Genomic DNA, 24,121 nt, shown 5'->3' on the forward strand with positions numbered 1-24,121 from the left:
AGTACACACTCTTTTGTTGCCCCAGAAATGCCGAACATTGAAAAATATTCCTACTTCATCAGATAAATGAAAAAAAACTACCTAGTAAGTAGTTTTTCAACAACTACAAAGTATGACCAATTAAATTCTGACTTTCTTGAGCAAATGGAGAGGTAAAAAAAATGTTAGCTGGGGAAAACAGCATGTTGTGATAGCAGAGTATAGAAACGGCTCTGGAAGGATGTCATCACGAGATCTTGAAGTCATATCATCCATTTGGTCCTCACCTGAAATGTAAGTTTTAGACAAGAATTTAAGAAAGCTTTCAGTTTGAAAAGTCTATTTTAGTCAAAATGGAATTTCTAGCAAGAAAAAGAGACAAGGAATTAATCTTTCCTGTGAACAAACAAAACTAAAGAAAAGGGAAACAGATAAAAACATGATCATTCAGATCACTATAGCAAAAAACTGAGGACAAAATATTGATCATATTTACAGATAATGCTGAAATAGCAAATCACATAAGTAACTATCACACTTAGTGGGTATGATGATATAGGCAGAAATAGGGAGGAAAATACTTGCCCTATGTCCAATACTGTTATGTACGTTTTTATTAACCAACAGAATTTAGCTAAATAAAATGAGCCTATGCCTTCTGCATTAACTGTGATGGATGAGTATTTTCCATTTGAGCCTGAGGTTGAAAGTAAGGCTTACAGTCAGGGGTCCCCAAACTTTTTACACAGGGGGCCAGTTCACTGTCCCTCAGACCGTTGGGGGGCCGCCACATATAGTGCTCCTCTTACTGACCACCAGTGAAAGAGGTGCCCCTTTCCGGAAGTGCGGCAGGAGCTGTATAAATGGTTTCAGGTGGCCACATGCGGCCCGCGGGCCGTAGTTTGGGGATGCCTGGATCAAAACAAAATGTATAGATCTACCAATGTTACCAGTGCTAAGAATTTAAGAAATAATGGATGTTATATAAAAGCAAAACAAGCAAGTTAGTTATCTTCCAGATAAAATATTAGATTGGCTCACATCTTGAGGCTTGTAGTCATTTTGAAAATACATTTAATTGTAAATTATGAGTCCCAAGCACTCTTTTCATTTCCCTTTTCTTGAATTATCTTCCAAAAGGTATGGCTGCAGACAAAGCCTTAAAGAAAATAGAGTCTGGATATTTGTTTTCAGATGTGACCTACTCTCTGATCTGGATTTCAAAGATGCCAATATAGTGTGGATTGTATATAATTTAAAAAAGAAGTTTACAAACATATGCTTATTGCAGAAATTTTGTAAAATACAGAATAAGAACATAGAAGTAGAGAAAAAATATCCTCTATCCGGTTGAGGGAGGTTACCACTATTTACTTTTTTTTTTTTTTTGTATTTTTCTGAAGCTGGAACCGGGAAGGCAGACAGACTCCCACATGCGCCCCAAGCAGAGGCCATGGAGCCATCCTCAGCACCCGGGCCCTGGCCGGGAATCGAACCCGGGACTTCCGCACACCAGGCCGATGCTCTACCACTGAGCCAACCGGCCAGGGCCTACCACTATTTACTTTTTAATTGGGCTTTATACTTATATTACCTCTGTAGTAATAAAGATTTAGTTACTTTATATACAATGGATATTTCTATCCATAAATAAGTACTTGGTAGTTTTTTTAAAAATAATTGTTTTTTAGATTTTTATTCATTTTTAGAAAGAGAAAGAGAGAGAGAGAGAGAAAGGGGGGGGGGAGAAGTTAGAAGATCAACTCCCATTGTGCCTTGACCAGGCAAGCCTAAGGTTTTGAACCCAAGACCTCAGAGAATACTTGGTAGTTTTATAGGGTCTGCATAGTATCTCACTTTGTAGTAATGAAGTAATTTTTTTGAGGTTTTTTTTTCAACTGTAAAATAAAGAGCTACACCTTCTTACAGAAGACTTCTTAAATCTGCGCCGAGACACGTGGACTCAGAAAAGACAGTAGAAAGGAAGACCATTAACGGAATAAAAACATGGGAGAATAGCTCAAGTACAGAGCAAAATAAGACGGTTAACCCAGTCACATCATTTATTCCTGATTTTAGGACACAGGTGTCACCCATCACACATGTCACTTAAAGTTTGTATTTGCACTATGGAGATTTATTTCAATGACCGAAATTCGCGGTTTTACAGCCCAAAGCAAATACTCCAATCCCTTGGTCTCTCAAAAGCTCCGCTTCTCTCCAGAGAGGGCTTCAGAATAAACAAAAACCTGTCTGGCGCCGAGGCCACTAGAAAGACCGGTTTGTCAGCAGCTCCAGGGCTGCGGAGGGTGGTCCAGGCCGGGCGGGCTCAGACCAGCGAACCGTCTAGAAAGCCTAGAACATCCTAGAACGTCCGTCCCCAAGACAGTGAGAGCCGCAGGTAGGCGGCTGCGAACTGAGCGTTAAGCCCGTGGAGAGAAGACCAGGGCCCACGCACGGGCGCCGCCCCGCCCCGCCCCGCCCCGCCCCGCCCACCAGGCCTGCGCACGCGCTCTCGTAGCTTCCAGCTTCAAGGGGCCGAGGCCCGCACTTTGTCGTCACAGGGCCGATGAGTACCGTGTGCCCGCCCTTTCCCTTCCCCTTCTACCCTCCTCCTCTTCCCCCTCCCCTCGTCCCTCAGTCGGCTGGAGGCTGTCTGCAGAAGGGAGTCCCGCCTCTCTCGCTTCTACATTGGAGGTCGCGGCGGCAGCGGCGCCTGCGCACCTACGGGCAGGGTCAGCGGGCGGGTTCCCAGGACGGTCCACCTGCGAGTGGCGGCGCAGCGCTCGGAGGGTCCATGGCGATGAACTATAACGCGAAGGATGAAGTGGACGATGGGCCCCCGTGTGCTCCTGGGGGTACCGCGAAGAGCCGGAGACCCGACAACACGGCCTTCAAACAGCAACGGCTGCCGGCTTGGCAGCCCATACTCACGGCCGGCACGGTGCTGCCTACCTTCTTCGTCATCGGCCTCATCTTCATCCCCATCGGCATCGGCATCTTCGTCACCTCCAACAACATCCGCGAGGTCGAGGTGAGGGCAGCGGGTGGCGGTGGGAGTCGGCGCTGCTCGGGGAGCCGGCTCTTCCGGCTGCCCGCTCTTTCCTCCGCTCCCGGGAGGTTGACCCACGGCCCTCGCCTCCCCCACACCTTCCCTCTCCCCTCGCTTTCTTCTTTCTTTCTGCGGGTTTTCTGAATTTGCAGTTTGGTTCCGGCTTCCTCTCGCGATTTACACTATTAGAGGTGAAATGAGTGTTGAATAGAGGGTGGGGCAGAAGAAGAACGCCCCCTTCAGGAGCGGTTTTTGTGACTCCGTGGGGTTTATTTACCTCCAGCAGAAGTTGAGAAAGGGAGAGAGAAAAAGAAGTGTGTGTGTGTGGAGTTATATCTATATGTTATTGTGGAAGAATTGATGTGGTCAGAGTGTCATTACCTGTGTGAGGGGGGATTATCCTAAGACCCAGAACAACACCTTGGTCATCGTTGGGCACAGGACTCACAGAGTCATGGAGGTATTGGCGATGTTTATCTAAAGAAGTTGTCATTACCAGGTTACGTATTAGGACAAATGAGCTAAATGTGCACGGTATACCTTTTATTTTGAGCTAATTGCTGCTTTTAGTTATAGGGCATGATATAGGTAAATAGTAACCTGAAACTTCAATTCCGGTTTTTCTTTTAGGCTATGTTTATTAATAACCATGTCCTATTGTACATTCGCCCTCGTTCACCACCACCCCCAATTCTAAACTTTAATAAAAGAGTCAGTGATCACAATAAGTTGTACACTGTTTGCTGAACGTTTTACTAATATAAGACATGGTAGAGAAACTTGGGGAAGTATCTTGAATTGTCAAAGAAGCAATCATAGGCTATTCATCCATCTGTGGTGAAGATAGGTTGATACTAAAATGTAAATACTTTGTATTATGGCCAATATTAAACACCTGCTAATCTCTTTCCTTGAGTATCTGAGGGTATTTTTATCTGTTTGAAAGGGCAGATTTCTTTGATTTCTTCTGTTCTATCAGGTTATATCATTTTCCTTTAATTTTATGCATGTGATTTGATGGGGCTTTCAGAGTAATATTATTTTCACTACAGGAATAAGTATAAAGATACTTGTTTTTCAGTTTAATTTATGTTACCTCTAAAAGCAAAATTAATACATATGTGTATTGATTTTAGCCAGAGAGGAAGGAGGGGGTGGGGAGAGAGACAGACAGAGACAGAGACAAGAATATTGATCTGTTCTTGTATGTACCCTGACCTGGAATCGAACCTGCAACTTATGTACTTTGGACCAATGCTCTAACCAATTGAGCTACCCGAACAGGGCAAAAGTTAATATTTTTTTAAACATTTAAAAAAATTATTTATTCATTTTAGAGAGGGGGAAGAGAAAGGGGAGGTAGGAGGAGCAGGATGCATCAACTCCCATATGTGCCCTGACCAGACAAGCCCAGTGTTTCGAACTGGCGACCTCAGCATTCCAGGTCAACACTTTATCCACTGCGCCACCACAGGCCCACTGCAAAAATTAATATATTTTTAATTGTACAGTGTTCAATACTATGTTAAGAATAGTATCCATAGCATAGTTTTTAAATCTTTTATAAAAAATTCATTTTCAGTTTAATAGCTAAAAGTGTCACAGTATTTTCTTTCAGCATGTATTTTTATTTGTTTTATAATTCCTATCTCCCTTATAGTCCTTCAAATGTAGTACTTCTTGTTCTCCCAGTTACACTGGGATTAGGCGTATGAGTAAAGTGATGTATTATTGCAAGGACTGTGGGCTCTGAACTGGAGTCAGGCAGACCTGGTTTAAATTCCAGCTTAGCCACTAACTCAGCTTCTTTGAAAACTTAAATCTCTTTGAGCCTCAAGTTTCCCTATCTGTAAAATACATAAATAATGCCTTTTAAAATGAGAATTAGAAACAGTATAGATAAGATTCTTGGTATTAAGTTTGTATAAGATCATCCTTAATCAAGAGATGAAAACTGGAGCCAGAGAGATTGACATTTCCTAGTAAGCTAGAAGAATATTGTAAAATTGAGGCAGGAACTCAAACCCAGATAGTCTTTATTCCCAGCCTTAAGCTTTTATACTACATTAGGGTTCTTACTGCAGTATTACTAGTTAAGTAGAAGAGTATAATAGTTTAACATTATAAAGTTGATCATCTTTCTTAAACTTCTTCAGATTGTAAGATGAAAGTAGCGGTAATTTGCAATTTTATATGGTGGGTATTTATCAAAACTCAACTTCTGTTAATTATACTATTCTGTGAAAATTAATGTTTTACTTTCTTTAAAAATTTTGGGATTTTAAATAAAATAAGGCTCTTCACCTTCACACTATGTAGTTGGAGAAATGCAGATTTCTTAAGTATGTAGTTCTCATGTATGCCTCTGATTTCAAGTGCCCTGACGAATCTGCTGCAGCTTGGTCTGGTGAAAAGGTCACCGGAGTTAAAAGTCAAGGCATTTGAGTTGAATTTCCACCTGTTAGTGATCCTAGGCATATTTGTGAGTCGCAGGTGTTTTTTTTTTTTTAAATGGACTTTTAGAGAAAAGAAGGAGGGGGAGAGAGAGAGAAATCAATTTGTTGTTTCACTCATTCTTATTGATTCTTGTATGTGCCCTGACCTTGATCAAACCTACAACCTGCCCTGGTTGGATAGTTCAGTTGGTTAGAGCATCATCCTAAAGCTTAGATGTTGCTGGTTTGATTCCTGGTCAGGGCACATATAGGAACAGCTCAGTGTTTTGTTTTGTTTTTTTAAAAAGATAAAAAACCAAAAAGCATGTCAGGACGATACTAACCGATTGAGCTCACGGCTAGGGCTGAGTCTCAGTTTTTTATTGGAAGAACCAAAAGATTCAGACCAGATGATCTCTAAGATAATATTTAACACTAAAATTGTATGACTTCCAACTTTAATGTGATTTAAAAAGTGTCGCATATCTAGCCTGGCCTGTGGTGGTGCAGCAGGTAGAATATCAGCCTGGAACGCTGAGGTTGCAGTTTCGAGACCCTGGGCTTGCCTAGTCAGAGTACATACAACAAGCAAGCAATGAACAACTGGAGTGAAGTAACTATGAGTTTATGCTTCTCACTCCCTCTCCCTCTCCTGTCTGTAAAATCAATAAATAAAATCTTTGTTTAAAAAATGCTGTATATCTAAATTGTATCACCTTTGGAACTAGAGGAGATGAAAGTAGGACTGATTAGGAATTTTGTAAACAACACTAACATAAGTTCTGTGAGTAGATTCACTTTTTAAAAAAAATTTGGCTATTAAATACGTAAAGAATTGTTTCTGAATTTAGAGTTTATTGAGAAAAACCTAGGTTCTGAATTGAGTTTAGAGTTTATTGAGAAAAACTTTCCTAAAACACACATGCTTGTTTCTGCCTACTCTCCACCCTTTGCAAGACAATACTGTAGTTTCGTTTAAATACAAATATTGATCGACTTACGACCTATGCAACTTATGACCATTCAACTTTGCGACCACAGTCACTAGTCACGACTGCTCTGAGTCTGGCAGCGCAAGCATTGCCCAGCTGGGCCTACGACAGTGCGGACCAGCTGCTGCCAGCACTACCATCTCCTTGTGCACCATTTCAACTGTTATCCCAGACTCGGTATAGCAATTTGTGTTTTGTGTCTTGGATATTTTTCATCAAACCCCTCCCAAGATGTCTACCAAGAGGAAGTTGTCTTTGCAAATATTAAACCAGCTGTACCGGTAATGCAGTGTTTTACTTAAACCTGACAAATGCAAAAATAAGAAACAAAATGGTGTAGAGATGATACAAATGGCATAAAATGAACAAAGAAAATGATGATATATAACAATAATGAAAGAAAATTATGATAAAATCTGACTTAAAGATTTTTATAAAATCATTTCACAGTACTGTACATATAGCCTACTCAATTTACGACCAAATCATGTTTTGACCGGTCTGTCAGAACCAATCGTGGTCGTAAGTGGAGCACTAGCTGTATTGAGGGTTATTTAAAGTGAGCAACCAGAAGTTCTTGCCAGCATTCAATTTCATGCTTTAAGTTGTTCATACTACTTAGCTTATTTCCTCATTTTTTGAAAAATTTAAAGAATGTTCTTTGCCTTGCTTCAGTGGCTCAGTGGATCAAGTGTTGACCTGGCATGCCAGAGGTTGCAGGTTCCACCCCTGGTCGGGGCATGTATGAGAGGTGGTCAGTGGGTGTACAACTCAATGGAACTGCTCCCCTCTCTCCTTTTCTCCCTCCCTCCCTCCCTCCCTCTCTCTCTTCCTCCCTCTCTCTTCCTCTTTTCCTCTCTCTCCCTCTCTCTTCTTCTCTTCCCTTCTCTCCCCCACTCTCCCCCTCTCCTCTTTCCCTTTCCCTCTTTCTCCCTCTCTCCCTCTCCTCCTTCCTCTCCTCCTTCCTCTCTCTCAAATTAATGGAACAATTAAAAGAAAAAAAAAGTCTTTGCTGTGTTGTTAATCAAATTACCAGGCCAAAGGATACTTGCCAAATCAGAGTGCTTTTGTAATATAGCTTAAAGTGCTAAGATCAAATATCCAGATTTTTTAAGTATAAAAATCAAGTGGGTCTTTGTTCCAGAAATGCTAAAAAATTACTACTCTTAGAAAGCTTGTTGGATTCTCCTGACAAATGTGTAAAAAATCGTATTTTAAAATTTTAATGCTTATATTTGGCAGTATATCTCCCCCCACCACTTAGGTTTATATATTTTGTTTAGTTTATTTTTAGATTTTCCATAATCTAATAAAGTGAAGTTATTAGGAAATTAAGGTTGTTAATTTATCATTCATAAGAAAATATTTTAAATATTTAAATTTTACTCAACACTAAGGTTTACTATTTTCATTCATTATTAGCAGCAAGGAATAAATATTGCCTCTAATTTGGCACTTGTAGGAGTCAGGCATATCTTTCTACCCCAGAGGTGATGTTTTTCTAGTCTAGGGTCCTTGTTATTGAGGCTGAGAAATTATTTGACTAGAGCTAACTTGAAAAAAATAGTGAGGTATTCTTATCTATTGTAAAGGCAGTTGTCAATATGAAGTTATATAGTTTAATTATTATAATTGGATGAGAACATTATTCAGAGTAATTTTCAGAGTAAGTTAAAAAACTAAACATTTACTTCAAGTTAATATTTCCAAAAGTTTTCAAGATACATTTTCATTAAATTTTAGTGGATTGGCATCCCCTCATGTTTGATAGAGAAACCCCGAGTCTTGTTTATTTCACTTTATATTTAATCCTGATTATTTTCTGTTTACCTTGTTTTTGATAAAAATATAGTATTATCTCCTGACTGGTGGTGGTGCAGTGGATAGTAGAGCGTCGACCAGGAATGCTGAGGTCCCAGGTTCAAAACCCAAAGGTCACCAGCTTGGGCACGGGGTGTCTGGCTTGAGTGTGGGGTCATAGACATGATCACATGGTTGCTGGCTTGAGCCCAAAGGTTGCTGGCTTGAACAAGGGGTCCCTGGCGCAGCTGGAACACCTGGTCAAGGCACATACGAGAAACAGTCAGTGAACAACTAAGGTGCTGCAATGAAGAATTGATGCTCCCCCCTCCCCCGCTAATATATACTGCTCACAAAAATTAGGGGATATTTCAAAATGAATAGGAAACGATAAAATATCCCCTAATTTTTGTGAGCAGTATTATATATATTTTATATATAGTATATATTTTTACTCCTGGGCAACTTGGATTCTTAGATTCTAAGATATTTAAGAGAATTAAGTTTTTCTCCTATGTTTTGTATTCTTTGTTTATATTTTGCTTATGCTTTCTAGATTGTTAAAGATTAACCACTTTATGTTAAGAAGTTTAAAGATTTTAATATTCAGATGAATTGCAGTTGCTTAGGACTCTTGGAAATTAAGAAGATTATAGTATTATTGTTTTAATTTGTTACTAAAGTAACTCTAGTACTTAGAGCAGGGCATGATATAGCCAGCCAGACTGGTTTGTAAGACCTAGCCCTAGATACTGAGAATGGTTTTACAGATGAACATTTTCCTTAATTTAAGATAAGAGAACATTAAATCGGAACACTATGTAAAATTTTATCCCTCGCCTGAAAAAGTTTCATTTTTATTAGATCTGTGTCACTAGAAAATTGCGTACAATTTTTAATTATATTTTGAAATTAATCAATCAATAAAAAATTGGTGCAAATTTGTTATCTCTCATTGTAGAAGAGTTCTTGGCCTTGCTTCTTGGTTTGTAAAGCCGAAAATACCTTCTGGCCCTTTACAGAAAAGAATTTCCTGCCCTTGACTTCAAGTTTTAAATAAACATACTTGCAAATTTAGCATTGGTTATAAAAATAGCAGTATTTAATTGATTCATCCTGACCCTCAATAATCTTTCCATTAGATATAATGATCCCTGACAATTGCTTTGTGTTCTGCCTTTGTACAAGTTTAATAGATATAAAATACCTTAGCTAAATTTACCATCAATCTTGGCTCAGGTCATATCCTTCTTCATTTCTTTGTCACAGTCAGATAAAGTTCAAGCAACCTAAAGAAAATTGCTTTTACAAGGTTTTCTTAGGTTACCTTTTGTCTTCCTTGCAGCCTTTAGAAAAAGGACTCCTGATAAATTCTTTAGTGTGGAAAAATCAGTTCAAAGGGGTACGTAAAATGCCATTTTTAACTTAATCTAATTAATACTTAAAATGATTTACCTTATTAGTCAGCATTTTGTTGATGACCTGTTTTGGTCTTATATTGATTTCCTTTAAGACAGATTTACATTCAAAAATGAAAGTTTTCCAGTCCTTATACACTATAAAAATTGCATGTCCTTCAAATTCCTCCTTTCTTACTGCATTAAATTCAGTCTGTTTCTTAGGAATAAATTAGAAATGAGGTATGTTTTTAGGATTACCAAGAAGAAATGCTGTTTGATTTTGGGTAGCAAAACAAAGCTAAGAAATTTTATAACTCTTAAGCCTATTTACCTACATTTGTTCAGTTTTGTCTCTGGTTCTTTGTGTTTCATGTTTAAGCTGATGGGCAGGTTTGCAGTTTACTGTATTCTGTACTGTGCTTTGTGTACTTTTGGCATTTTATTGTTGTCAAGTACTGCAATCCGTGGGTTACATAGAGACACCAGGCAGGTTACAGAAGGAATTCAAGGAGTTTATTAATTAGCCAGCTAGCTACATGGGGCATGGTCCCAAATCATGTAGGCCCTCTTACCCTTCTAGACTTTCTATTATATAAAATCAAGTACTGGTTGGGGTGGGTAAGGAGGGAGCATGGTACAATAGTCAATTACTAAGAAGCTTACAACATTTATCTATAGGGTCTATCATATTAAAAGGAAAAAGCATTCCTACACCACGAGATAACACAGTAGCGATAATTGTTTTACATACCCGGCAAAGACATTCTCAAATCTTCTCAGGTCTGCCCCCCATCCCTGTTGCCACAACGAAATGGTTAGCTTAGGATAAGGAGAGAGACCAAATGAAAATACCTTTGCTAAAAGTGTTGGGGCTAACTTATTAGGGAACCTAACCCCCGCTTGTTTAGTTTACAAGTTTTTATACATATAAAGGATTTCAAGAGGGATGATTATTAGAAAGCATATAAAATGTTACGGGGAGGGGGATGCATTCGGGGCATGTTGGGCAGATAAAATGTATTATGCTCACTTTGTTAAAGATAACACGAGGAGGCCATAGCCCAGGTGATATTAATGTGTGTTGGGGTGGGCTAAAGGCAGGCCGAATCCTTGTAGCCTGGGGCTTGGTTTTGGGATTAAGCCTTTCCTACCCTTTTTGATGTGGGGCAGTACAATCCAATCATGCCTCAGAAAGTGACTTTGTATTAGAGACTTCCCTATTTTGTATATTGGATTAAGGGTTTTGAATCTACACTATAAAATAGGTAGAACGGGAGTTTGGGCTCTTGGTTTCTGAGATTATCACTAGAAGAGAGAGCAGAGGAGAGCACAGAAAAGCCACGTGGAGGAGGCCAGGAGAAGCAGCCAAGATGGTGGAGTGCTGAGTGAGATGCCAGTTTGTGTAGAGTTTGTATTTGGGATAAGGAAGGAGATGGGGAACAGAGGTGAATAAGTCTGGTGAGCTAGAAACCTTTGATTCTAGGAAACTCGGATAAGTCAGTGGCTTTGTGAGCACTGAATGTGACTGGGTTTTGGAGCCCAGTGTGTATTTTTACTTGCCCGCCGGGTGCAAGCTAGAATTAAAGACTATGGCCCATCAGTTTTTGGCTCCGCTGTTTCTTTACCGACTGTCCGAATCCAATGCGAACCTGCATGGGCTGGGCTGCTGTGATAGTGGCCCGGGCCTTGCCTCCTGGCTTTACAGGGCAACACTAGAATCTATGTAAACCCAATAAATTAAAATCAATAAAAAAATAAAATGTTAAAGAATGCAGGTTTTTCAAGCAAGGGGAGTGGTCTGGAGATCCCTTTGTCTAGAGGTGTGCCTCCCTCTAAGGACTCCAGGAGGGGAGGGGGAGTCAGAGTGTAGGAATTCTTAATTAAGGTACATAAACACTCTTTTCTAAAGGTTTTTAAGAAAAGAGAAGTGTCGGGATTCTTAGATGAATCTGTCTTCCTTGCTCTGTAGTTAAATTATGACTTATCTGACTCAGTTGTCCTTGCAAGCCAGGAAGCTCCTGCATTCTTTTCCCTCATTCTCCATAGAAAGGAGGGGACAAGAAGCCTGACCTTTCCTCTTTAAAATGGCGTTGCTAATACCAAGTTTTAGTTCTTTGGCACCTTATCACATTATAAGTATTCTTAAACATAAGGGAACTGTATTTCCTCTCTCATTTGGTAGCCCCTTTTAGCCCCTTTTTGTTCCTCTGGTAAGTTATGAATTATTATCTTTAGTATAAATTATTTTCTTCCTCTCTTTATTGAGGTATAATTGACAAATAAAAATTGAATATGTTTAGTATGTCCAATATGATGGTTTGATATATTGTACATATACATGTTGGGCAGATAAAATGTATTATGCTCACTTTGTTTAAGATAACACGTGAGGCCGTTGCCCAGGTGATATTAATGTGTGTTGAGAATCCTTGTAGCCTGGGGCTTGGTTTTGGGATTAAGCCTTTCCCACCCTTTTTGATGTGGGGTGGTACAATTAAATCATGCCTCAGAGAAGTGACTTTGTATTAGAGACTTCCCTATTTTGTATATTGGATTAGAGGTTGTGAAGCTACAATATAAAATGGGGATGGAGCGGGAGTTTGCCCTCTTGGTTCCTGAGATTATCATTAGAGGAGAGAGCAGAGAGCAGAAGGAGGCCACGTGGAGGAGGCCAGGAGAAGCAGCCAAGATGGCGGAGTGCTGAGTGAGAAGCCAGTTTGTACAGAGTTTGTATCTGGGATAAGGAAGGAGATGGGGAACTGAAGAGAATAAGGCTGGTGAGCTAGAAACCTTTGATTCTAGGAAACTCGGATAAGTCAGTGGCTTTGTGAGCACTGAATGTGAGTGGGTTTTGGAGCCTAGTGTATGTTTTTACTTGCCCGCCCGGTGCAAGCTAGAATTAAAGACTATGGCCCACCAGTTTGTGGCTCCGTTGTTTCTTTACCAACTGTCCGAATCCAATGTGAACCTGCATGGGCCAGGCTGCTGTGATAGTAGTAGTGGCAGCCGTGGCTTCTGGCTTTACAATACATTATGAAATGGTCACCTTAATCAAACTAATTAACACATCCATCACCTTCTATAGTTGTCCCCCCCTTTTTTTGGTGTGGTGAGGACACTTAAGCTCTACTCTTATCAAAAAGACAAGAGGTAAATTGTTGGGCAGATAAAATATATTATGCTCACCTTATTAAAGATGGTGCTGCCCACATGGAAGCCCCTCGCCCAGGTGATATTAATGTGTGTTGGGGGCGGGCTATGGGCAGGCAAGATCCTTGTAGCCTGGGGCTTGGTTTTAGGACTAATCCTTTCCCACCCTTTTTGATGTGGGGGGTGCAATCCCATCATGCCTCAGATAAGTGACTTTGTATTAGAGACTTCTCTATTTTGTATATTGGATTAAAGGTTTTGATTTCTGCACTATAAAGTGGGGCAGACCCGGAACTTGCTCTCAGTGGTTCCTGAGATTAGTATTAGAAAGGAGAGCAGAGAAAGGCCACGTGGAAGAGGCTAGGAGAGGCAGCCAAGATGGTGGAGTGCTGAAGGAGAAGCCAGTTTGTGCAGAGAGAAGGAGATAGGGAACAGAGGTGAATAAGGTTAGTGAGTGTTGGGCAGATAAAATGTATTATGCTCACTTTGTTAAAGATTGTGCTGCCCACGAGGAGGCCGTCGCCCAGGTGATATTAATGTGTGCTGGGCTAAAGGCAGGCAGAATCCTTGTAGCCTGGGGCTTGGTTTTGGGATTAAGCCTTTCCCACCCTTTTTGATGTGGGGTGGTACAATCCAATCATGCCTCAGAGAAGTGTCTTTGTATTAGAGACTTACCTATTTTGTATTTTGGATTAAGGGTTTCGATTTCTACACTATAAAATGGGGACGGAGCGGGAGCTTGCGCTCTTGGTTCCTGAGATTATCATTAGAGGAGAGAGCAGAGAGCAGAGAAAGGCCACGTGGAGTAGGCCAGGAGAAGCAGCCAAGATGGCGAGTGTTGAGTGAAAGGCCAGTTTGTGCAGTTTATGCAGGGAGAAGGAAGGAGATGGGGAACTGAGGAGAATCAGGCTGGTGAGCTAGAAACCTTTGATTCTAGGAAACTCGGATAAGTCAGAGGCTTTGTGAGCACTGAATGTGACTGGGTTTTGGAGCCCAGTGTGTGTTTTTACTTGCCCGCCGGGTGCAAGCTAGAGTTAAAGACTATGGCCCACCAGTTTGTGGCTCCGTTGTTTCTTTACCGACTGTCCGAATCCAATGCGAACCTGCATGGGCCGGGCTGCTGTGATTCTGGCCCTGGCCCTGCCTGCTGGCTTTACAGTGAGCTAGAAACTTTTGATCCTGGGAAAACTCAGATAAATCAGTAGCTTTGTGAGCACTGAATGAGTGGGTTTTAGAGCCCAGTGTGTTTTTACTTGCCTGCCAGGTGCAAGCTAGGATTAAAAATGATGGCCCACCAGTTCTTGGCTCCGTTGTTTCATTACTGTCTGTCGGAATCTAATATGAACCTGCATGGGCCAGGCGGCTGTGATGGTGGCTGCGACTACTGGCCTTACATAAATGTTGATGAAGGTGTAGAGAAAAGGGAGCCCCTTGTGGAATGTAAATTGGTATACAGCCATTACGGAAAATAGTGTGTAGATTCCTCAAAATAGCAACTAGAACTGTTAAGATCCATGTGAAATCCCACTACTGAGTATATGTACAAGGGAAAACATTGTTTTTACCGTATTTCCCCATGTATAATATGCACCTTTTTTTTGGAAAAAGTTTGAGGTCTAAAAACGGGTGCGTCTCTTATTCAGTGGTTGTGGGTTTCTGTTTGTTTGCATTTCCATAGATGGATCTGAGGACGAGGCGATATATGAAGACGGTGATTCGTCATCAGACACAGATGAGGACAAGCTAACGGATGGGAGTTTGACAGTGATGAGGAATTGTATGAGTTTTATGATGAATAAAACTTGAGTTCAATAACTTTATGTAACACATTGTTTTTTTTTTTTTAATTTCGGGCCTCGAAATTAAGGTGCACCTTATACATGGAAGCACTTATATAAGAGTACATGGGGAAATACGGTATCTAGCCAACAGAGTTTATCACAAACTGGACTTTAGGTTAGGCCACCCTTGAATTTTACTGATGAAGGATGTTGTAGTTTTTGATGGCTGTAAGGTATTTTTCCCCATGGAGAAGGAAGGAAGGGGGCTGGAACCATGAAGTGTGGAATAACAGAAGGCTTTATTTAGTACAGCACATCCCGCCTGAGGAGGTTCCCTGGCCCCGAGGAAAGATGGAGGCCAGGGAAGTCGCAAGTGGTGACCTGCGTGGGAGATATTTAAAGGGTCTCTAGGGTGGTTGAGCTAATATGACGTGGTGAAATCTCACTGGCTGGCAGACGGTCGCTTTTTTCCAAAGGGCTCCTGGGAAGTTTCTTTTCGCACGCGCTTGGTTGTGGGCGGTCCTAGCCAAAGTTCGTGGGTCTGACCTTTCTCCATTATCCACCGACCTTACAATGGCAACAGCTCATAGACTGAATTTAATTTGTCAAGAGTTTTAATCAACATTGAGCATTTTCTTTTCTTTTTTTTTTTTTTTTAGTTTTACATTGATTTGAGAAAAAGGTGGGGGGGGGGGGAGAGAAAGACAGAAGCATCAATTCATTGTTTTACTTAGTTCCATTTAGTTGTGTACTCATTGGTTGCTTCTCCTATGTGTCCTGACTGGGGATTGAACCCGTGACCTCAGTGCGCCTGGGAAAATGTTCTGTCCTTTCAGCTACCTCAGTGTCGTCCAGGGCTGACATTGAGCATTTTCTGTATGCTAAGCCCTGCTGTAGACATAGTGGATGAGAGAAAATGTTTTTACACAGGGCCTCTTTTTTTTTCTTTTTCCTGCTCAAGCAGAGAACCCTCAAAAAATTATTTAAAATTTTTTTTTTTACTGATTTTTTTTAAGGGGGGAGGAGAAAGAGAGAAACATTAGTTTATTGTTCCACCAATTCCTGCTACCATTGATTGATTCTTATGTGCCCTGATTGGGTATCGAACCTGCAACCTCAGCATGTTGGGACAACATGAACTAACCAACTGAATGCACTACTTGGCCAGGGAGGAGAGCCCTTCTTAAGAAGCCTGGAATTTTGAGGGAGATAAGACAGACACATAAAAGGAAAACTAAGCCTTGTTAAGGTGAGTGGTACAGACAGAAAATGCCTTAGTAGTTTGAAGAAAGACAAGATCACACCTGTCTTTAATAACCATGGAAAACTCTGTGGTGGAAATGGGGTTTGAGCTGGAACTTGAAGGTTAGTTAAGTAGCAGTTGTAACGGAGAGGTTGGATACATTTCAAGAAAGGCAGTTAGTATGAGCAAAGGTGTAGTGGCAGGAAATGAAAAGGTGTATATTGAAAATAGGAGTAAGGGCAGACCAGCTGTGCCAGGTTGTGGATAGACTTGTATTTGTTAATGAATGTATTAAACTGGGGAAGTAACATCATTGACACATGTGTATCAGTTATGATTGGGTTCAGTAGTGAGTAAGGTTTTCATTTTCAAGTGAAATCTCTTAGAAATGCAGTTCCTGGCTAGTATGGAGGCTCTCTCTGTTTTACTGAATCCACATTGTCTCGTGTACTGCTCTGTCATTCTTAGTATTGGCTCCAACGCTCACAGTCTAGAACAGAGGCTAGGGTTCTAATTGTCACATCCTTTTCCAGGTACTAGTGTAGAAGTGATGAAGAGCAAAAGGATTAAAGGCCTTTTAAAGAAGGTACTTGGAAGCTGCCATATACCACCTCCACTTAATAACAGGACCACTCTTGCTGTAAGGGAGGCTGAGAAATGTGGTCTTTATTATTATTATTATTTTTCTTTTTATTGAATTTATTGGGATGATATTGGTTAATAAAATTATATGTTTCAGGTGTACAAGTCTATAATACATCACTTGTATATCGTATTGTGTGTTCACTACCCCAGATCAAGTCTCCTTCCATTACTATTTATCCTCCCTGCACCCTCTTCTACTTCCTCCCGCTCCCTTGCGTCCTTTCCTTCCGGTAATCACCATACTGTTGACTGTGTCGAGGGTTTTTTCCCTTAAGTCCTTTACCTTTTCTACTCAGCCCCTCAGCGCCCCCGGTCTGATAGCCGTCAGTCTGTTAACCTGTGAGCCTGTTTCTATTTTGTTTGTTCATTAGATTCCACATACAGTATAATGAAACCAAATGGTCCTTGTCTTTCTCTGACTGGTTTATTTCACTTAGCATAAAGTTCTCCAGATCCATCCATGCAGTTGCAAAGAGTAAGATTTACTTTTTTTACAGCCCAGTGGTATTCCATTGTGTAAATGTACCACAGCTGCTTTTTAAAAATTAACAGAGTGACATTCATCAGTAAGAGTACATAGGTTTCATGTGAACATTTCTGTAGCACTTGAACTTGATTATGTTGTATACCCATCACCCAACGTCAACTCATTTTGATTTGCATTTCTCTAATCGTTAGTGAAGATGAGCATCTTTTCATATATCTGTTGGCCATTTGTATGTCCTCTTGGAAGAAGTGTCTGTTCAGGTCCTCTCCCTATTTTTTAATTGAATTGTTTGATTATATGGTGCTGGGCTTTGCGAGTTGTTTATATAGTTTGGATATTAACCCCTTATGAGAGCTGTTTTTTGCAAATATCACCTCCCATTTATTTGTTATGTTGTCAGTTTCTTTTGCTGTGCAGAAGCTTTTTAGTTTGATATTGTCCCATTCATTTATATTTGTCTTTACTTCCCTTGCCTTTGGGGTCAGATTCATAAATTGTTCTCTAACGCCAAGGTCCATGAGCTTAGTACCTATATTTTCTTTTATATAATTTATAGTTTCAGGTCTTATATTTAGGTCTTTGATCTATTTTGAATTAATTGTTGTGCAGAGGGACAAACCGTAGTCGAGTTTCATTCTTTTGCATGTGGCTTTCCAGTTTTCTCAGCACCATTTATTGAAGAGATTTTCTTTTCTCTTTTGTGTTTTGGCTCCTTTGTCATGGGTGCTCTGCATGTTCAGAGAAACTTCTCTAGTAAAACGATAGAAACAGTTTCCAAAAGTATAGTCTTGACCACAACTTTTTTATCCACTCATCCACTGATGGACACTTGGATTGCTACCAAATCTTAACTATTTTAGATTAAATTGCAATTAACATAGGAGTGTATGTATTTTTTCATGCACTCCTATGTTAATATGCATATTAGTGTTTTGGTTTTCTTCAGATATATTTCCACAAGTGTAATTGCTGAGTCATGAGGTGGCAGTTCCATTTTTAATTTTTGGAGGAAACTCCATACTACTTTTCACAAAGGGGCTCCAATCTGCATTCCCATCAACAATGCACAAGGATACCCCTTTCCACATCCTTACCAACACTTGTTTGGATTTATTGCTGATAGGCATTCTGACAGGTGTGAGGTGATAGCTATCTCATTGTGCTTTTAATTTGCATTTCTCTGATGGTTAGTGACATTGAGCATCTTTTCATATGTCTATTGGCCATCTGTATGTCCTCTTTGGAGAAGTGTCTATTCAGGTCCTATGCTCATTTTTCAATTGGATTGTGTGTTGTTTTGTTGTTGAGTTTTATAAGTTCTTTATATATTTTAAATATTAACCCCTTCATCAGAGGTATCATTGGTGAATGTTCTCCCATTCAGTGTGTTGGTTTTTCATTCTGTTGATGGTTTCCTTTGCTGTGCAAAACGTTTAGTTTTTATTTATTTATTTTCAGTGAGAGGAGGGGAGACAGAGACAGACTCCCGCATGTGTCCCGAATGGGATCCACCCGGCAAGCCCAGTAGTGGGTAATTCTCGGCCCATTTGGGTTGTTACTCTATTGCTCAGCAACCAAGGTCTTCTTAGCACCTGAGGCGGAGGTCATGGAACCATCCTCAGGACCCAGGACCATCTTACTCCAAACGAGCTATGGCTATAGGAGGGGGACAGAGAGAGAGAGAGAGAGAGAGAGACAGGGAGAGAGGTAAGAGGAGGGAAAGGTGAAGAAGCAATTGGGCACTTCTCCTGGGTGCCCTGACTGGGAATTGAACCTGGGACATACACATGCAGGGCCAACGCTCTACCACTGAACCAACTGGCCTGGGCCAAAACATTTTAGTTTGATGTAGTCCGATTGTTTATTTTTTCTTTGTTTCCCTTGCCTGAGGCTTAATATCAGAAAATATATTGCTATGAAGTGTCCGAGATTTTACTGTCTATGTTTTCTTTAAGACTTTTAAAGTTGCCTGACCAGATGGTGGCACAGTGGATAGAGCATTGACCTAGAATACTGAGGACCCAGGTTTGAAACTCCGAGAGCTCCGGCTTGAACATGGGCTCATCTGGCTTGAACACGGGCTCACAAGCTTGAGTGCTGGGTCACTGGCTTGAGCCTGGGATCATAGACATGACCCCATGGTCACTAGCTTGAGCCCAAAGGTTGCTGACTTGAGCCTAAGGTCACTCTCCTGAGCAAGAGGTCACTCGCTCTGCTGTACCCCCTTTCCCTCTCTCAGGGCACATGAGAAAGCAATCAATGAACAACTAAGGAGCTGCAATGGAAAATTGATACTTCTAATCTCTCTCCCTTTCTGTCTGTCTGTCCCTATCTGTCCCTCTCTCTGATTCTCTGTCTCTGTCACACACTCAAAAAGACTTTTTAAGTGTAACATTTAATTCTTTAATCCATTTTGAGTTTATTCTTGTGTACAGTGAAATGTGATGATCTAGTTTCATTTTTTCGTACAGATTTGTCTAATTTTTTCAACACCATTTATTGAATAGATCAGTGGTTTTAACCATGGATCCTCCAGAAATTTTCTGTCTGAAGGATCTATCCATTGATGTCATTGGGTGTTAAAATCCTCTATTACTGTGTTATTGTCAGTCTCTCCCCTTATGTTCATCAAGATTTGTTTTATGTATTTATTATTTAGGTGCTTCTATGTTGGATGCATAAATGTTTACAAGGTTTATATCCTCTTGTTGGGTTTCTCCTTTTATCATTATGTAGTGTCCTTTTCTGTCTTTTACTATAGCCGTTGTTTTTTTTTGTTTTGTTTTGTTTTTGCATTTTTCTGAAGCTGGAAACAGGGAGAGACAGTCAGACAGACTCCCACATGCGCCCGACCGGGATCCACCTGGCACGCCCACCATGGGGCGACATATAGCCGTTGTTTTAAATTATGTTTTGTCATATCATGTAAGTCTTATTATCTCAGCTTTTTAAAATTTTCCATTTGCATGAAATATCTTTCTCCATCCCTAATTTTAGTCTGTATATATATCTTTTCTGCTGTTGGTCTCTTGTGAACAATATATATATGGATCTTGTTTTCCTATCCATTCAGCTACCCTATGTTTATTCTGATAACAGGTTTTCAGCTAGTAATTGTTTTATACCAGGGGTTGGGAACCTATGGCTCGTGAGCCAGATGTGGCTCTTTTGATGGGTGCATCTGGCTCGCAGACAAATCTTTAATAAAAAAAAAATGTTAAAAATGTAAAACATTCTCATGTATTACAATCGATTCTTTTCCTACTGCTCATGTTCATGGATGCAGGTGGCTGGAGCCAATCACAGCTGTCCTCCAGGACAACACCAAATTTTTATTTGATAATGCTTAATGTAAACCGGTCGTTGTGAGATCAGGAAGTAAACTTCTCTCCTTTTAATCAAGTAGTCAGCTACCTAATTTCAGAAACCCTTTTGACGAAGAAGATGGCTAAAAGAAAAAAAGATGATGAGTATCGTACTTTTCAGCAGGAAAGGACGGAGGAATTCGCGTTTGTGGAGAGAGCAGGTTCTGCAGTATGTCTAATATGCAGTGATAAAATTGCATCGATGAAACAGTCAAATATAAAGCGGTACTTGGACGCATGCCATACTACATTTGCATCGAAATGTCCAGTGGGGGGGACAGCAGGGAGAAAGCATGTCAAGCTACTTGCAGAGTGCAAGCTAGTCAGCAGCAACTCCGTGTTTGGACCCAACAAGGTGACTGGAATTCGGCTAGCTTTGCTGGTGCTTTAGCAATTGTGAGAAACGGAAAGCCATTCACAGATGGGGAGTATGCCAAAACATTCATGCTTCATGTTGCCAGTGAACTTTTTGACGACTTTTTGGATAAAGACAAGATAATCAAACGAATAAAAGACATGCCTCTGTCAGCAAGAACTGTTCACGATCGTACCATCATGATGGCAAATCAAATTGAGGCAACACAAATGAAGGACATAAATGCAGCACCATTCTTTTTTTTTTTTTTTTTGTATTTTTCTGAAGCTGGAAATGGGGAGAGACAGTCAGACAGACTCCCGCATGCGCCCGACCGGGATCCACCCGGCACGCCCACCAGGGGCGATGCTCCGCCCATCAGGGGGTGATGCTCTGCCGCTTCTGGGCGTTGCTCAGCCGCGACCAGAGCCACTCTAGCGCCTGGGGCAGAGGCCAAGGAGCCATCCCCAGCGCCTGGGCCATCTTTGCTCCAGTGGAGCCTTGGCTGCAGGAGGGGAAGAGAGAGACAGAGAGGAAGAAGGGGGTGGGGGTGGAGAAGCAAATGGGCGCTTCTCCTATGTGCCCTGGCCGGGAATTGAACCCGGGTCCCCCGCACGCCAGGCCGACGCTCTACCGCTGAGCCAACCAGCCAGGGCCCAGCACCATTCTTTTCTCTCGCTTTGTATGAGTCAACAGACGTAAGCCATTTATCCCAGTTCAGCATGATTGCAAGGTATGCTGTCGGTGACACACTATGTGAAGGAAGTCTTGCTATTTTTCCTATGAAAGAGACAAGAGGGGAGGATTTATTCAAGTCTTTCACTGAATTCACTAAAGAAAAAAAATCTGCCAATGGATAAATTTATTTCGGCGTGTACTGATGGTGCTCCGTGCATGGTGGGGAAAAACAGGATTGTAGCGCTTCTTTGTGAACATGAAAAGAAACCCATCCTAAGTTTTCACTGCATCCTACATCAGGAGGCGCTTTGTGCTCAGATGTGTGGCGAGCAGCTTGGTGAGGTGTCGCTGGTCATTCGGGTGGTCAACTTTATTGTTGCCCGAGCTTTAAACGATCGCCAGTTTAAAACACTGCTGGATGAAGTTGGGAATAATTATCCTGGTCTGCTTCTGCACAGAAATGTGCATTGGTTGTCAAGAGGGAAGATGCTCAGCTGTTGCGCTGCTTGTCTGAATGAAATCCGGACTTTTCTTGAAATGAAAAATGTTGAGCATCCTGAGTTAGCTAACACTGAGTGGCTCCTGAAGTTCTGTCTCATGGATATGACTGAACATCTGAACCAGCTCAATGTGAAAATGCAAGACCTTGGAAATACAGTTTTATCCCTTCAACAAGCAGTGTTTGCATTTGAAAACAAGCTGGAACTCTTCATCACTGACATTGAAACACGTCATTTACTACACTTTGAAAAACTGGGAGACTTTAAAGATGCATGCACAGCAAGTGACCCTGCTCAACATCTTGATTTCCAGCAGCTAGCGGGGTTCACGTCTAATCTCCTGCAGTCATTCAAAGCGCACTTTGAAGAATTTCGTGAGCACACTCGTCTTTTTAAGTTCATCACCCATCCACACGAGTGTGCAGTGGACAGCTCCACCCTGAGTTACATCCCCGGTGTCTCCATCAGAGATTTTGAGCTACAAGATGCTGACCTGAAGGCCTCAGACATGTGAGTGAATAAGTTCAAGTCACTGAATGAAGATTTGGAAAGACTTGCACCAAAGCAAGCAGAGTTGGCGAGCAAACACAGTGGGGAGAAATGAAAAAACTTCAACCCGCAGACCAGCTGATTGTCAAAACTTGGAATGTGCTTCCCATCACATACCACACACTGCAGCGTGTGAGTATTGCTGTACCGACAATGTTTGACTCTACGTATGCATGTGAGCAGTCTTTCTCACATCTAAAGAACATTAAGACCAACCTACGATCACGTTTAACGGATAGAAGTCTCAACGCCTGCATGAAGCTTAACCTCACCACCTATCAACCAGACTACAAAGCCATCAGCAAAACCATGCAGCACCAGAAGTCGCATTAATTGTAAGAAGTACTTTATTCATCATTGGTTAGCAACAGCATAACAACGTTATTAAAAAGAATTCAGAGACTTATTGTACTTTAAAAGTGTTGGTCTTACATAAAATGCACACATTTACTTGTATTTAGTGTTAAACATATTGTATGGCTGTCACAGAATTACATTTTAAAATATGTGGCGTTCATGGCTCTCTCAGCCAAAAAGGTTCCTGACCCCTGTTTTATACTGTGGAAGAAAGGTGGCACAGAATTTGAGGTGAGGGGTTTTTAAGTCTCTGCAACACAAGGCTATACAGTATATAGCACGATTTATCTGGTGGTAATATGTTGACTGGTTAGGAGCTGAATCATCTAAATTTCAGGTTCTAGTAGTTTAGATATTGTATAGTGATTATGTTTTTATATTGACCATAGTACTGAGTTAAATTTGATTTCATGGTAAAAACCGCTGTATATTGTTTTGTATATGAAAAGCAAAGCAGGTATAGGGCTTTGAGTCTAAGATTTTAAAGGAGTTATAGAAGGATATTCTCTCATTTTCTTAAGCCTGTATTTTTTTCCTTCTTGGTTTAGCATATAAATGTGTTCCAGATTGAGTGTTTAGTCTGCTAAAAAATTTACTTGTCATTTGATACAGTGACACTTATAAGGTAATGTTGTTATTTTCTCCATTTTATTTATAGAGGGAGCTTAAGTCCCTCTGAATCTGAGCTTAAGTCATTTGCTTAGTCACACAGCTGGGATTTAGATCCTAGCACTCTGACCTCTTGTTTTGTGTCCTCTAGGTACTGTCTGTACTTTTTCTGCACAGTCTGTTTGAAAAGAAAGATGTCCACACTTACTGATAATGTCCATTCCCATCTCCCATCAACTCACTCTTTGACTCACTTATCTGCAGTATGTTAGATAATTACTATGAAGGAAAATGAAGGAAGGGTATAGGAATGTTGAAGGAGAGTTTTAAATAATCAAAGAAGGCCTCAGTAAAGTGGTATTTGAGTAAAGGTCTGAAAAAGATAAGAGAGTGAGCCATGTTGATATCTGAGAGCAGAGTATTTCAGATAGAAGAACTAAGAGCAAAGATTCTGAGGAGTGTGCTCAGGATGTTTGAGGAACAACAAAGGTCAGTGTGGCTGGAGCAGAGTGAGAAGTGGGGAGGATAATAGAAGGTGAGGTTAGAGTGGTAAAGCAGTGGGGTGTGCATCACATAGGTCATTATAAGGATTTTGGATTCTACACTCTGTGATGTGAAACCATGGAAAAGTTTTATACAGGTAGATGACATAATCTTAGTATGTGTGGTTCAAAGAGTCACTCTGTCAATGATACAGAGACTATTCCCTGGGAAGAAGAGTAGAAGTAGGGAAACCAGTTAAGG

The 24,121-nt window shown here is 40.9% G+C and overlaps 1 protein-coding gene across 1 annotated transcript in view; it reads left to right on the forward strand.

The window, feature by feature from the left end:
• Positions 1-2,568: 2,568 nt before the first annotated feature.
• Positions 2,569-24,121, forward strand: part of TMEM30A (transmembrane protein 30A) — a 56,074-nt gene continuing 34,521 nt past the window's right edge. The window contains exon 1 of the mRNA XM_066359012.1: positions 2,569-3,013. Coding sequence (XP_066215109.1) covers positions 2,777-3,013 — 237 coding nt within the window. The 5' untranslated portion in view covers positions 2,569-2,776. The remainder of the gene's footprint in view (positions 3,014-24,121) is intronic.

Source organism: Saccopteryx leptura, chromosome 1, assembly GCF_036850995.1.
Source record: "Saccopteryx leptura isolate mSacLep1 chromosome 1, mSacLep1_pri_phased_curated, whole genome shotgun sequence".
Taxonomy (NCBI): domain Eukaryota; kingdom Metazoa; phylum Chordata; class Mammalia; order Chiroptera; family Emballonuridae; genus Saccopteryx; species Saccopteryx leptura.